Below are 15241 nucleotides of genomic sequence, written 5' to 3' on the forward strand. Positions count from 1 at the left end.
GGGATTGAACCAGGTCTCCTGCATTGCAGGCAGACGCTTTACTATCTGAGCCACCAGGGAAGCAAGAACAAAGCACTACTAGGGGACTGAACTAGAAGGACAAACGAAGAACTTCGTTGCACAGAGTACAGTGGACTGCAAGTGCTGTGTATTCGGTGGAAAGTGGAACAAATAATCACTCTTAGTTGCAGAGATTAGACAAGGGAGCTTCATGGAAGAGGAAGAATTGAACTAAGCTTGGAATGATAGGTTTGGACAAGCAAAGGCAGAAAATGATTTCTCTTTTAGACAAGAGTTAAGGTGGCTCAGATGGTAAAGCATCTGCCTACAATGTGGGAGACTCGGGTTCAGTCCCTGGGTCAGGGAAGATCTCCTGGAGAAGGAAATGGCAACCCACTCCAGTATTCTTACCTGGAAAATCCCATGGATGGAAGAGCCTGGCAGGCTACAGTCCATGGGGTCACAAAGAGTCGGAGACGACTGAGTGACTTCACTTCACTAAGGCTATATAAATGATCCATGTGGATATAGTCTCTATTTTGGACATAAATTTTAGTTCATAGATTGAATAAATGAACCAACATTGATTTCTGAACTTGGTAGGTAAATAAAGGGATGCTTACTGCACATTAAAAATGAATCAGCAAAAGTTCCATGTAATGATAATTTCTGAATGCATTTGAAATGTGATTTCTATTTACATAAATTCACTTCACCTATTAGCATTTCACAAATGTGGTTGTTTCACAAGATGGTATATGAAGATACATGTATGTATTATTATAATTGCTTATGATTTTGTGATTTTAATATACAAAATCTTTTGTTCACCCAAGGATTAAAAATGATACTAGATATAAATGCATTGACTGCTAGTCCTGTTTTGATCTAGATTTTTAGAAAGTATAAGGAGACATTTGAATATTATTGAAACTACTGAACTATAATTTTAAATCATATTATGAGATCTGATAAGATAGGCAAATTAGAAGAAAAATATCCTTGAACCCAATCGTAGAAGCAAAATGTTAAATATTTAAATATTTAACTTTTCTGATTGTTTTACCACTGATAATTATGAATCACAGTGAATATTTCATCACTGTACAGTATGGATTGAATTGTAAGAATGGTTAACTATTAGAGCTAGTTTTGGCATTTTGGAGATGTGTAATAATGGCTAACAATTAAAACATATTACTTAAGGATTTTTTTTCCCTAAACCATTTCTTTGTAAGTTTCAGAGTACCTTAACTATAATATACAGCTTTGTTATCAGTGCAAAAGAACAATATGAGAAACTTTCAAAATTACATGAAAACATGGACAAGTTATACCAGAATATAATGGTGTACTATGCCGTCGACGTCAAGAAGGTGTCCGTAGAAGACTTCTTGACTGATTTGAATAACTTCAGAACCATGTTTATGGTATGTTAAAAATCTTAATTTGTTTTTTAAAAGTATATCTATATTACTTCATTTACTGTTTAGTAATTTATTCTACTCCTGTCGTCTGTAATAAAACTTACACGTTTTCAGATATAGAAAGTTAGCTTTAAAATTTTTAGATTTTTAAATCTATTGAAAAATGTGTGTTTTGTTCTTTTTTGGGCCTTCCCAACATTAAGTTGTAATCAGAAATTTTGATTGAAAAAGTGACAAATTCTGAAGTTTTTCATAAAGACTCCCCTCCTGGCTGATTACAAAGCACTTTTGTAATAAGTTTTTGGCTTTGAATTTGTTTCTTTATGCTTAAGATCAATTTTTATTTTTGTGGTATAATTTCACCAAATTCTGTAGAGTTTTTATGAAGCTTTTTTTCCCTTTTCTTTTCATAATGCATTGTACAATAAGCTACCTGTGATTTGCCTTTGAATGGATTTTACGTTCCTAGGGTTTCCTTTAGATGCTTTAATAGGGAGGTCAGGTCTCTGATGTGGAATCCTTTCATTTAGGCATTAAAAAGATCTTTTGAAAAGTATTAGCTGATCAAATGGGGGAAAAAACCCACACACATATTAAAGTGAGGAAGCATTGTTGTCTCCCTAGGGAAACCGGTGATACATTTTCATTTCTACAATGAAAAATTACATTGTTCATAATAGATGGGTGAGTCACTTTTGTGTTTCAGCAAATGTTTATGGGGATTAAAAACTTTTGAAGTATAAAGAAAAAAAAGGTTGAATTTAAAGAAAGTTGAATTTATTTTTAATTTCAGGAAAGCTTTATTGCTGAATTTATTGGACTTAGTTTTAATCATCTGGTTATGACTAGATAGCCTTTCAATAAAAAGTCAATATTTTAAATGAAAATTGGTTCACAAGTCTAGTTTACTTCCTCCATAAATTCACAGTGTTTTTCAAAATTATTTTTTCACTAGCAGGAAAAACTTTGACTATTGGATATACTTATGTGCCTATATGTGTGATATACTGCATAATATGCTACTTTAATTTTTATGTTTTATGAGTCAACATGGTTTAGTAGAAATAGTGAAGGCTTTGCAGTTTGAGAGAACAGCATTTGGATTCCACACCAGTTAGATGACTATAAATACTTTTAACATTTTTGAGCCTCAGTTTCCATATTTGTAAAAGAAAATGTTCATTCTTTTCTCATGGTAGTATTTAAGTACTAAATGAGATAAGTATTAAGTATCACAGCTTTTGGTACATGGTAGTTGCTTAATAAATTATTATGCCATGACGGGTTAACTCAGTAAACTTGAGGTAGTCAAACCCTGCACATTTCAAAGAAATTGCTGGTCCTTGACTGCCTCTGGGGAACAACTGTAAACTCTTGGAATATCCTGCCCAATAAAGCAGTTTTTGTATACCCAGGACCTTGGGCCAAGCTAGATAGTTATGCAAAAAATGTGATTTATTGTGAACACTTGTTTTTGTTCACCTGGGGCCTTGGGCCACACTGTGTTGGCTCATCCTCTGTGTGGTGTTGAAGACTGAGGGGCCAAGGTCGTTCATGCTGGAGGTCTACGTTCTGGTCTGCATGACTGACCTCCTCAATAACTCTTGGTATCAAGGCTTGGTTGAACTTCCCTTCTTGCCAGTACATCATATCACATGTGTTGTGACATGTCCTTGCTGGAATAATGAAACTCTACTGGGAGAAGACAGCTGTGATTTCAGTCTGTCTTTTCCCTGTAAGAAGCTGTGACAGCGAGTATAACAAAGTTTCTGAGTTCTGTGGCTCCCTCCAACAAATTATCAAACGTGAGGGTGGTCTTGAGGATCCATGACACAATTATGCATAAAATTATAAAATAATAATACCCATCAGATACTGAATATTTTCTGTGAACAAGATAGTTTTCCAAATGCCTTACATGTATCAGCCAGTCTTCATGATAACTCTGCATCCTTTTGCTGTCTCTATTCCCCACTTGAGCAAATGAAGAAAGAGACCAAGTCTGTATTGTATGGTTTTGAATCACATCTAATTCCACATCTGCCTTAGATCTGGTAGGATTTCTGTGAGTTACTTAGCATCCTTACTTAGTAGGTGGTGGGCAGAGGGAAAAGAGTTTGAGTGGAGAAAGGTTCAAGGTGGAGGGTGATAAGGTGAGAGCTATACTTTGTTTCAGAGTTCACATGGCTCCTGGAAGTAGCTGCTACCATTCACTTCCTATATACACAGACGTGCACACACACACTCATATTCACATTGTACTAAATTGAAATCGTTAGAGCTAAGTATAAAACACTTTATTTGAATAAATAATCTGGAGAGGGAATTTTCTTTAGAGTAACCATAAGCATAAAGAAGACTATAAGGGAAGTACAATTTTGCAGGCAAATTTTTTCTTCCTTTTTTTATGATTAGAGTCCTTGAATTTTAGACATTGTGTCATTTTTTTTTTTAAATTGGGAGAAAAGTGCTGTACAGTAGACATTTAGAAAGACCACAGTGTCAAGACTGATAGAAACTACTATTAGGCATTACTGATAGATAAATGTCTGTTTGTCAGTGTCTTCTGATCTCTTAGGTTGCTGTTAAATTCCATATGATTCAACTTCAGAAACTATGCTAACTTCAGGAGTTAGTATGAAATACTAGGGATAGATGTAGAACTTTCATATGTTGAAGGTTGTTCTGGAAAATCACATTAATACAATAGACATCTAAGCTGCTTCCATTTCCTAGCTGTTGTAAAAAGTGCTGCAGCGGACACTGGGGTATTGAAGTGCACGTGTCTCCTGCAGGTGTGGTTTTCTCAGAGTATGTGCCCAGTAGTGGAATTGCTGGGTCATACGGTGGTGGGGTTGCTGGGTCATAGTCCTTGTTTTTTTAAGGAATATACATACTGTTCTCCACAGTGGCTGTATAAATTTACATTCTCACCAACAGTGCAAGAGGGTTCCCTTTTCTCCATATCCTCTCCAGCATTTATTCATAGATTTTTTAAATGATGGTGATTCTGACTAGTGTGAGGTGATACCTCATTGTAACTTTAATTTGCATTTCTCTAATAATAAGCAATGTTTAGCATCATTTCTTGTGTTTTTTGGCAATATGTCTTTGGAGAGATGTCTGTTTAGGTCTTCTGCCCATTTTTTTATCGGGTTGTTTGTTTTTCTGGTATTGAGCTCCTTGTATATTAACGGATGTGTGTAGAATCTAGAAAGATGGTTCTGATGAGTTCAGGGCGGCAGTGGAGACACAGACACAAAGAACAGTCTTGTGGACCCAGTGGGAGGGAGAAGGGGAGGGTTGGCCGAATTCAGAGAGGAGCATGGAAACACGCACACTGCCATATGTAAAATAAATGCCCAGTGGGAATTTGCTGTGTGACACGGAGAGCTCAGCCCAGTGCTTGGAGGCGACCAGAGCGGTGGGCTGGCGTGGGAGGTGGGAGGGGGGTTCGGGAGGGAAGGGACATATGTATACCCGTGGCTGATTCATGTTGATATATGGCAGAAACGAGTACAATATTAGGAAGGAAATATCTTGCAATATAAAATTTTTTTAAAATACACTAGGCAAAGATACATATTTTCTCTTTAAGTTACTATTAAGATATGTTTGCACTGTTAAAATGCTTAATATGTTAAAATATGTTCACATTGTTACATCATTCACAGGCATTCATGACCCCGGTCATGAATGAGCAGGAAATTCTCCTAAAGTGGAGATCTGTCTTGAATTGCGCATAAGAAGTTGGAGCAGTAATTCTACACCTGCCCTCCTCTACAGCAGCTTTCCATGGAGTGTTTGCTCTGGAGTTCAGGCCACTCTGCTTATTTTTCCCAGTGCCTGGTGCACTCCCTCCATATTTTGCCTGGCTGATTTATTGTACTCACCCTTCTGATCTCTGCTTAGACTTTTCTTCATCTAGTATCAGATGCCCCCAACTACAGTGGGTAACATTCTCTCATAGCTAACATATCTACTGTCAGTCAAGTGCCAGGTACTATTCTATCATTTAATCCTTATAACAACAAACTGATGTGGTATGTGTACTGTGATTATTCCCATTTTACAGATGAGGAAACTGAGGCTTAAGAGAGATAATGACTTACCCATTGTTACACAGCTAACAAGTGACTGAATGGAGAAGCTAGTCCAGGGAGTCTCCCCGCTGTTACTAGGATCTCCCATCTAATGTGTATAGGAAGAGCTGTTCAGCTTCTTTTCTTTCGCCTTCCCTCTGTCCTTCCCTTCTTCTCGCCCTTGCCTCTTCCTTCCTACCTTCCTCTCTGAGGCCCTTTTTGCATTAGTTAACAAAGGAACGTCTGTTCTCGTCTGCTCCCCAAGCCCCGTTGAATAACAGGGAAGCTTTCATGATCTTGTGGCTTCCTCTGAGAAATAGCTGTTAACTGTGACAGCAGTTTTGCCCCAATCTTTTCTAGTTGGAGATTCTCAACTAGGAATCAATTTATTATTGTTATTTTAGCAATTTGTTGTGGGTGGTGTGCTCATTGGGAATAGTATCTGTTTAGAACTATTGATCAGCTACCAAGAAGTAGGGAGTAAGCTTCCATTGTAATGTTTTAGCTTTATTTTTCTTAATATCTTCAGCCAGATACAATTGCCACTGATGGAGTTCCTAGGACCCTGTACTAGGTGCTCTTCATGTGTCACCACACTTATCTTCACAGCATTTTAGTGAGGTACAGAATGTTACCTGGAGGAAACTGTGGGCTGGAGGATAACAGTCCATGCCTTAGCAGAGCTGCTTCAGAATTGCCATGCACAGGATTAGATGGAGGGCTGCCTTATTCCACAGCATGTATTTTTCTCATTTTTAATACCATTTCTAAGTAGTTGCTCGTCAGAGTTTGTAAGAAAAGTCAAAATGTAATTTTTAAGGGTGTTTTTGATAACTTACTAGAGGGAATCATCACAAAGCATTCTTCATTTCCTCACCCCTTCATAGAATAACTTCCTGTTTACATTGACGAGTGCATGATAGAAAAATGTGTGCAGATCTGGTACTGTTTCAAAGCATGAAATGTTCACTTTTAAAATTAAAGGCCTATTAATGCAAACCCTTGTGGTGAGGTGAGGGTTAAGGGGAGGGGTAGAGAGTCAGTACCTCTCTGTAATGGATTTTTATTTCCTGTAGGACTGATGTGGGGAATAAAGTTCAAATTGGAGGCACTCACTGCAGGCTGAGGGAATTGGTGGCCCACCAGGCATGAGACTTCACCAAAATTTGTGCCTTCATTCACGTACTGTTTCATAACAATGATTGCTTTCCACTTCAGTCTGGTTTCAAACTCATTGTTATATGCGATTACCAGTGGACCTGTTATGAATAGGGTAAAACGCTTCTCCAGGAAGAACTGATGAATTTTAGTCAGATCTGAAAAGAACCCTCTTGTCCGTCTTTATTTTATCCAACAGCTGTAGGATGCTTGTGTTTGTTGTTAGAAGTTAAGACTAATCTTAGTTTCTCTCATTGGTCACTGTGACTTTGAAGAATATGTTTGTCTTGGTCCCACTTCCCACTCATCTTCACATTACAGAATTTTGTTCAAACTGCTTTTATATCCTTAGGCTCAAATTACATGGTTTGTTCTTCAACACTCTCATCTCTTATCCTGATAATGCTTAGGTTCTTTATCATTGAAAGGTCTTTTGCTACTTTCTTTCTTTAACCAGAATTAGTAGCACATTGAAACAACACTCTTAACTCCTTGAGCAAATTTCACCTTACACCTCATTTATATTGCTAAACATTGCATCTTTGAGAGATAACATCTAAGTGCTTTTACTTCTTAGAATTCCTGTATTTGTCTTCTTATAAGTAACATGTTTCTAAAAATTTTATTTTGAAGAATATATCATTTTTCTGTTTTGATTAGACATAGCTAACTATGTAGATATTCCCCAACAAACATTCCCTTCCATCAGGAAACTTCCACAAGCCTCTTATCCTTGTCCATCAGACAACAGACAGAAAGAAACCCACACTTAAGGAAAACTAACCAAACTGATCACATGAACCACAGCCTTGTCTAACTCAGTGATATGAGCCATGCCGTGTAGGGCCACCCAAGATGGATGGGTCATGGTGGAGAGTTCTGACAAAATGTGGTCCTCTAGAGAAGGGAATGCAAACCACTTCAGCATTCTTGCCTTGAGAACCCCATGAACATTATGAAAAGGCAAAAAGATAGGCCCCTGAAAGATGAACCCCCCAGGTCGGTAGGTGCCCAATATGCTATTGCAGAAGAGGGGAGAAATAGGTACAGAAAGAATGAAGAGATGGAGCCAAACCGAAAACAATGTGCAGTTGCGGTGATGGAAGTAGAGTCCAATGCTGTAAGAACAATATTGCACAGGAACCTGGAGTGTTAGGTCCACGAATCAGGGCAAATTGGAAGTGGTCAAACAGGATATGGCAAGAGTGAACATCGACATTTTAGGAATCAGAACTATAATGGACCAGAATGGTGAATAGAATTCAGGCGACCATTATATCTACTATTGTAGGTGATGAATCCCTTAGAAGAAATGGAGTAGCCCTCATAGTGGACAAAAGAGTCTGAAATGCAGTACTTGGGTACAATCTCAAAAATGACAGAATCTTCTCTATATCTGAGGCAAACCATTCAATACACAGTAATCCAAGTTTATGCACCAACCACTAATGCCAAAGAAGCTGAAGTCGAAAGGTTTTATGATGACCTCCAGAAATAACACCAAAAAAGATGTCCTTTTCATCATAGGGGACAGGAATGCAAACTTAGAAGTCAAGAGACACCTGGAGTAACAGGCAATTTTGGCCTTGGAGTACAGAATGAAGTACTAACAGAAATTTGCAAAGACAACACACTGGTCATAGTGAACACACTCTTCCAACAACCCAAGAGACGACTCTACATGTGGACATCATCAGATGGGCAATACTGAATTCAGATTGATTATATTTTTCTCATCAGAAAATGGAGAAGCTCTATATAATCAGCATAAACAAGAACAGGAGCTGACTGTGGCTCAGATCATGAACTCCTTATTGAAAAATTCAGACTTAAATTGAGAAAATAGGGAAAAACACTAGTCCATTCAGATATGACCTAATCAAATCCCTTATGATTATACAGTGGAAATGACAAATAGATTCAAGGGATTAGATCTGATAGACAGAGCGCCTGAAGAACTACAGACGGTGGTTTGTGACATTGTATAGGAGGTGATGATTAAAACCATCCCCAAGAATAAAGAAATGCAAAAAGGCAAAATGGTTGTCTGAGGAGGCCTAACAAATAAATACCTGAGAAAGGAAGAGGAGCTGATGGCAAAGGAGAAAATGAAAGATATACCCATCTGAATGCAGAATTCCAAAGAATAGCAAAGTGGAGATATGAAAGTCTTCCTCAGTGATCAGTGCAAAAAATTAGAGGACAACAGTGGAATGGGAAGGTCTAGAGATCTATTCAAGAAAATTAGAGATACTGAGGGAACATTTCATGCAAAGATGAGCACCGTAAAGGACAGAAATGGTATGGACCTAACAGAAGCAAAAGATAGTAAGAGGAGGTGGCAAGAATACACAGAAGAACTATACAAAAAAGATCTTCATGACCCAGATAACCACGATGGTGTGATCACTCAGCTAGAGCCAGACATCTGAGTGTTAAGTTAAGTGGGCCTTAGGAAGCATCGCTACAAACAAAACTAGTGGAGGTGATGGAATTCCAGCTGAGCTATTTCAAATCCTAAAAGATGATGGCAAGAAAGTGCTATACTGAATATGCCAACAAATTTGGAAACGTCAGCAGTGGCCACACTGGAAAAGGAAAGTTTTCATCCCAATCTCAAGGAAAGGCAATGCCAAAGAATGTTCAAACTACCTTACAATTGTGCTCATCTAACATACTACTGGAAGAAACACAAGCTGGAATCAAGATTGCCAGAAGAAATATCAATAACCTCAGATATGGAGATGACACCACCCTTATGGCAGAAAGTGAAGAGGAACTCAAAAGCCTCTTGATGAAAGTGAAAGAGGAAAGCGAAAAAGTTGGCTTAAAGCTCAACATTCAGAAAACAAAGATCACGGCAAGTGGAAACAGTGTCAGACTTTATTTTTGGGGGCTCCAAAATCAGATGGTGATTGCAGCCATGAAATTAAAAGACGCTTACTCCTTGGAAGAAAAGTTATGACCAACCTAGATAGCATATTCAAAAGTAGAGGCATTACTTTGCCAACTAAGGTCCGTTTAGTCAAGGCTATGGTTTTTCCTGTGGTCACGTATGGATGTGAGTGTTGGACTGTGAAGAAAGCTGAGCACCGAAGAATTGATGCTTTTGAACTGTGGTGTTGGAGAAGACTCTTGAGAGTCCCTTGGACTGCAAGGAGATCCAACCAGTCCATTCTGAAGGAGATCAGCCCTGAGATTTCTTTGGAAGGAATGAGGCTAAAGCTGTAACTCCAGTACTTTGGCCACCTCATGCGAAGAGTTGACTCATTGGAAAAAACTCTGATGCTGGGAGGGATTGCGGGCAGGAGGAGAAGGGGACGACCGAGGATGAGATGGCTGGATGGCATCACGGACTCAATGGACGTGAGTGCAAGTGAACTCCGGGAGATGGTGACGGACAGGGAGGCCTGGCATGCTGCAATTCATGGGGTCGCAAAGAGTTGGACACGACTGAGCGACTGAACTGAACTGAACTGAACTGAACTGAACGTACTAACAAAGTAATGCTGAAAATTTTCCAAGTTAGGCTTCAACAGTACATGAACTGAGAACTTCTAGATATTCAAGCTCAATTTAGGAAAGGCAGAGGAAGCAGAGATCAAATTGCCAACATGCGTGTATTATAGAAAAAGCAAGAGAATTCCAGGAAGACATCTTCTTTATAGACTGTGCTAAAGCCTTTGACTGTGTGGATCACAACAAGCTGTGGAAAATTCTTCACGTGATGGGACTACTAGACCACCTTACCTGCCTCCTGAGAAATCTGTATGGTTGAGAACAAACAGTTAGAACCAAATATGAACATACTGCTTCCAAATTGGAAAAGGATTATGCCGAGAATGTATATGGTCACCCTGCTTATTTAACTTATGTGCAGAGTACATCATGAGAAATGCTGGGCTGGAAGAAGCACAAGCTGGAATCAAGATTGCTAGGAGAAATATCAATAACCTCAGATATGGAGATGACACCACCCTTATGGCAGAAAGTGAAGAGAAACTAGAGAGCCTCTTGATGAAATTGAAAGAGGAGAATGAAAAGCTGGCTTAAAACTCAGCATTCAGAAAACTAAGATCATGGCATCAAGTCCCATCCCTTCTTGGCTAATAGATGGGGAAACAATGGAAACAGTGACAGACTTTATTTTCTTGGTCTCCAAAATCACTGCAGATCCTGACTGCAACCATTAAATTAAAGGACACTTGCTCCTTGGAAGAAAAGCTATGACAAACCTAGGCAGCCTGTTAAATAGCAGAGACATTACGTTGCCAACAAAGGTAAGTCAAGTCAAAGCTATGGTTTTTCCAGTAGTCATGTACGGATGTGAGAATTGGACCATAAAGAAAGCTGAGCACCAAAGAATTGACAGTTTTGAACTCTGGTGTTGCAGAAGACTCTTGAGATCCTTTGGACTGCAAGGAGATCCATCCAGTCCATCCTAAAGGAAATCAGTCCTGAATATTCATTGGAAGGACTGATGCTGAAGTTGAATCTCTAATACTTTGACCACCTGATGCAAAGAACTGACTCATTTGAAAAGACCCTGATCCTGGGAAAGATTGAGGACAGGAGGAGAAGGGGACAGAGGATGAGATGGTTGTATGGCATTATTGATATGCTGGACATGTGTCTTAGTAAGCTCTGGGATTTGGTGATGGACAGGGAGGCCTGGCGTGCAGCAGTCCATGGGGTCACAAAGAGTTGGACATGACTGAGTGACTGAACTCAGCTGAACTATGTAGACCTTTTATGTTTACCATATTATATATTCATGTATAGAACTGATGTGCTTACACTTAAAGAAGCCAGACTTTTTGGTTCATGTAACTTTTATCCTGGTCACATGCACATTGTCTTTTGGGATGTTGATGTACTGGGAGAAATCACTAGGCATCCTGCTTTATAAATAAGTTCAAAGACCATATATATCTGGACACCTCAGTTTAGGGTTAGGGTTTTGAGGTCAACAGAAAGCAATCCCTGCCTTTTTAAAGGGATTACTTTTGGATACACAAAAGTTGGAGGAGCATTGTCGTTTTCTTGTGTGTGTGTGCTTTGGGTTTCGATATATGTGCTGAACATTGCAATTATTATTTTCTAGCCCATAAAGTCCAGTTTGTTACTCCCTAAAGTTTGTTTCTCACATATATACCTCCCATCTGAATTATGTGTGATTACAATCAAGGAAAAGAATTCCCTTTGGTTTCTTCCCATTTTAACTGATTGCTGAATTCTCCCTGTGATAAGCCTCAGCTTTTGTTTGTTTTCAATAGTGATGTTTTACTCTCCTTGTCACTACTGGGGAGACAGCAGGGAGACACTCCTGGCTGAGAGTGCAGGCTCTGTCTTTGAAGTGCCTTGGGTGATGTGTCTTTGGCAGGTTACTTAACTTACTGAGCCCCAGCTCCCTGTTAATAACAGCTTGCGTTTCTTAGAGATTTTACAGTTTGAAGATCAGATGACATAATATTCGTTTACCCTCAAAATAAGTGAGTTCTCTGTGGAGAATACAAGTAATTTTCAACTTTTCCATTTCATTATAGTAAGATTTATAGTTTAAATAGTTTTATCTCTTTTATGCTTCCTTATACAATACTTTGAAATAAATAGCTACCTATTTTCAATCAATAGCTCTGTCTTTAAATTATGTCTACAGTTTTGTAAAAGTTACGTTTCATCTAGTAAAAGTTTTATCTTTTATGTTGTCTGCAGACTTTAAGTTGAACTTTGTTTCATGTGATTGAAAGATGACTGTGTAGTAAGCAAATACAAAATCAGTTGTGATTCATTTTGTCCTGCTGCTTTTGTTGATTAAATACAACCTATCTTTCCAGTAAATACTAAAACTAGTGATTTGCTGAACAAAAATGAAATTATCCAGTGAGAAGATATTTAGTAAAATTTTTGTATATAGGACAGCTAGCACAAATCTCGTTTGCCAAGTCATTTAAATTACCCAGAATTGATTTTTGTCAACTCTGAATATCATTTCTGATGATTACTGTATAGACCAATTAGGTGACCAGCAGGAACTCCAAGGGCACTAAGCATCTTCTATGTGTTCCTGAAATCTTGAAGATGGGCTTACTGTAGTTTATCAGAGAGAAGAAAATCATGTAAAGTTCCTGGGATTGGTTGTTGAGCCAGCTTATATATTTCTAATAGGGAGTGTCTTCTATCCTGATTTTGGTGGGGATACAATTTGAAAATTACCTTCACTGGAACTATTGTTATTCCGAGATCATACTTAGAAGTATAAAGCTCCAAACCTAGAACAAAATAAATATTCTATTGGATCTTCTTTTATTCTTATCCTTTAGTATCTGTTTATTTAAAGAATTACATCGGTTCCAGGTGCTGAATATTTGGGTTTGCAACTTGAAAATGAATTCTCTTAGGTTCTTCTAATCTTTTTTCTCGATTACACCTAGATGAATTAGCTTAACTTTTCTCTTTACCTAAAAGATTTCTCCTTACTTTGCATTGCTCAGTGGGATAATAAATGCATTTGACTGACAGATTCTGTATGAATAAATTACTGGTGATTTGTATTAATGTATCTCTTACATTTTAAATATTTGTTTACTGAAATAATATCTCACAAAGTAAAGACTAGATAGTTTTTTAAAATAATGTAACCACATTTATTTAAGAATGTATTCTAATATCAAACAGCAAAGTACAAGAATGTAAAAGTGAAATTGCTTTGCACCAGCCTAATATTTCATATTGGGGTATAGCCGATTAAGAATGTTCTTGTAGTTTCAGGTGAAGAGTGAAGGATCTCAGTCATGCATGTACGTGAATCCATTTTCCCACCAGTCCCCCTCCCATCCAGGCTGGCAATAACACTGAATAGAGTTCCATGTGCTATATAATAGGTCCTTGTTGTTTATCCATTATGAATGTAGCAATGTGTACATGACCTTCCCAGACCTCTTAACTCTCCCTTTCCCCTGACAACCATAAGTTCGTATTCTACATCTGTGTGTCTCTGTTTTGTAAGTAAGTTGATTTATATCATTCCTGATTCTACATATAAGGGATGTCATATGATATTTCTCCTCCTTCTGACTTACTTTGTGCCACAGTCTAGGTCCATCCATGTTTCTGTAAATGGCATTATTTCCTTCTTTTTAAGGGCTGAGTAATATTCCTTTTTATATATGTACTGCATCTTCTTTATCTAGAAAGACTAGATTATTTTAAAACATTAATAAACATGGCAATTGATAATGGAGAAAAAAGAACTCAACTAAATAGCTGATACATCATAATAAGTATATTAACTCACATAATTGAAAAGATAGCACTTAACTAGCATACCACAAATGAAAGTGAATAAAATGGCATATTCTTTGTACATTAAGTATACTGGTCTTCCATGTTCTGAGCAAAGAGACAGAAAGAGGGGAAAAAAAAAAAACAACACCTGACTTAAGGCTACTTTTTATGTTAGGTTTAAACATTACCAGGTTTACATGAAAGTTGCTGGGTTTTGACTGGATGATTTCCCTGAAGAACTGATTAGCAATAGTTAAAAAAAAAGGGGGGGGGCTGTCCTGTCAACAGGCCTGTCTCTAAGCACTCTTCCTCATGGTTGCTGTCTTGTATCTAGTCATGCCTTTATTTAGCCTTATGATTGGGATATAAAAAGAATGTATTTACTGTATATCACTTCCAAATACAAGGGAAGAAAACATATTTAATGGAAAAATCAAGTTCTACTTTGGGAAAATCTTAATTATGAACATTTCATACTTTATTTATTTATTAAATACATTGTTGAATAGCTTGAAAAATCTTATTTATTTGAAAATTTTAGAAAGTGCTTGAAGGAATTGCAAACAAACTCATAGCACTATTATGAAAGGTTAGTAACATTAAGTCCCTAATGAGTTAATATGTAATTTGGTAAAGAGCAACTTGAAGCTAAAACTGTTTAATCATAAGTACCTGTGCATCCTTTGGGACATTCTCAAAGGATAGTTTTCTGTTTTCATAAGTTTCACAGGTCTTGGAGAGTTCAACTAATAACACCTTGTCGTGAATGATAAGGTGATGAAATTTTGGTGCCAGGATATCATGCTTCACAGTTCTCATTAATAGCATTTTTAAATTGGATTTGGTAATACCAGAGGACATAACTTGATTAATTTTTACTGTCATTCTAGATCCCTTTCTAAAGCATGTACCTTGTAATTATTGCAAATAGAGGTTTCTAAGAATAAACTTGTTTTTCATGAAGTAGTTACAATCTATTTAGTTAAAAAATAATTTTGATGGAAAGCTGATACATAGATCACATACCTTTTATATCCTTAGAGGCTTTTTTGACTGGTATTAATTATCTAATTTTTTTTCTTTCATGTTCCATATAATTAGGAGTACAGGAATGCATTTCTAAGGTAGTCGTGAAGAATTTCTAGGAAGCAGTCATGCCATAAAGCTGAGCATTGCCTCTTTTTAAGGTTAAGTAAGTCCTAACAAGCATTTAGTGGGAATGTGCTGGACTCTTCTATGATTTACTCTGAGAAAATTAGCCTATGTCTTCATAGTCCTAATACCCAT

General features: G+C 37.5%; 1 protein-coding gene across 4 annotated transcripts in view; it reads left to right on the forward strand.

Moving 5' to 3' along the window:
• The window catches only part of DIAPH3 (diaphanous related formin 3), a 571588-nt gene that overhangs the window by 351159 nt on the left and 205188 nt on the right, over positions 1-15241 (forward strand). For all 4 annotated transcript variants that reach the window (XM_060394025.1, XM_060394029.1, XM_060394026.1 and 1 more), the window contains one exon: positions 1265-1430. In XM_060394025.1, coding sequence (XP_060250008.1) covers positions 1265-1430 — 166 coding nt within the window. The remainder of the gene's footprint in view (positions 1-1264; positions 1431-15241) is intronic.

This window comes from Ovis aries, chromosome 10, assembly GCF_016772045.2.
Source record: "Ovis aries strain OAR_USU_Benz2616 breed Rambouillet chromosome 10, ARS-UI_Ramb_v3.0, whole genome shotgun sequence".
Taxonomy (NCBI): domain Eukaryota; kingdom Metazoa; phylum Chordata; class Mammalia; order Artiodactyla; family Bovidae; genus Ovis; species Ovis aries.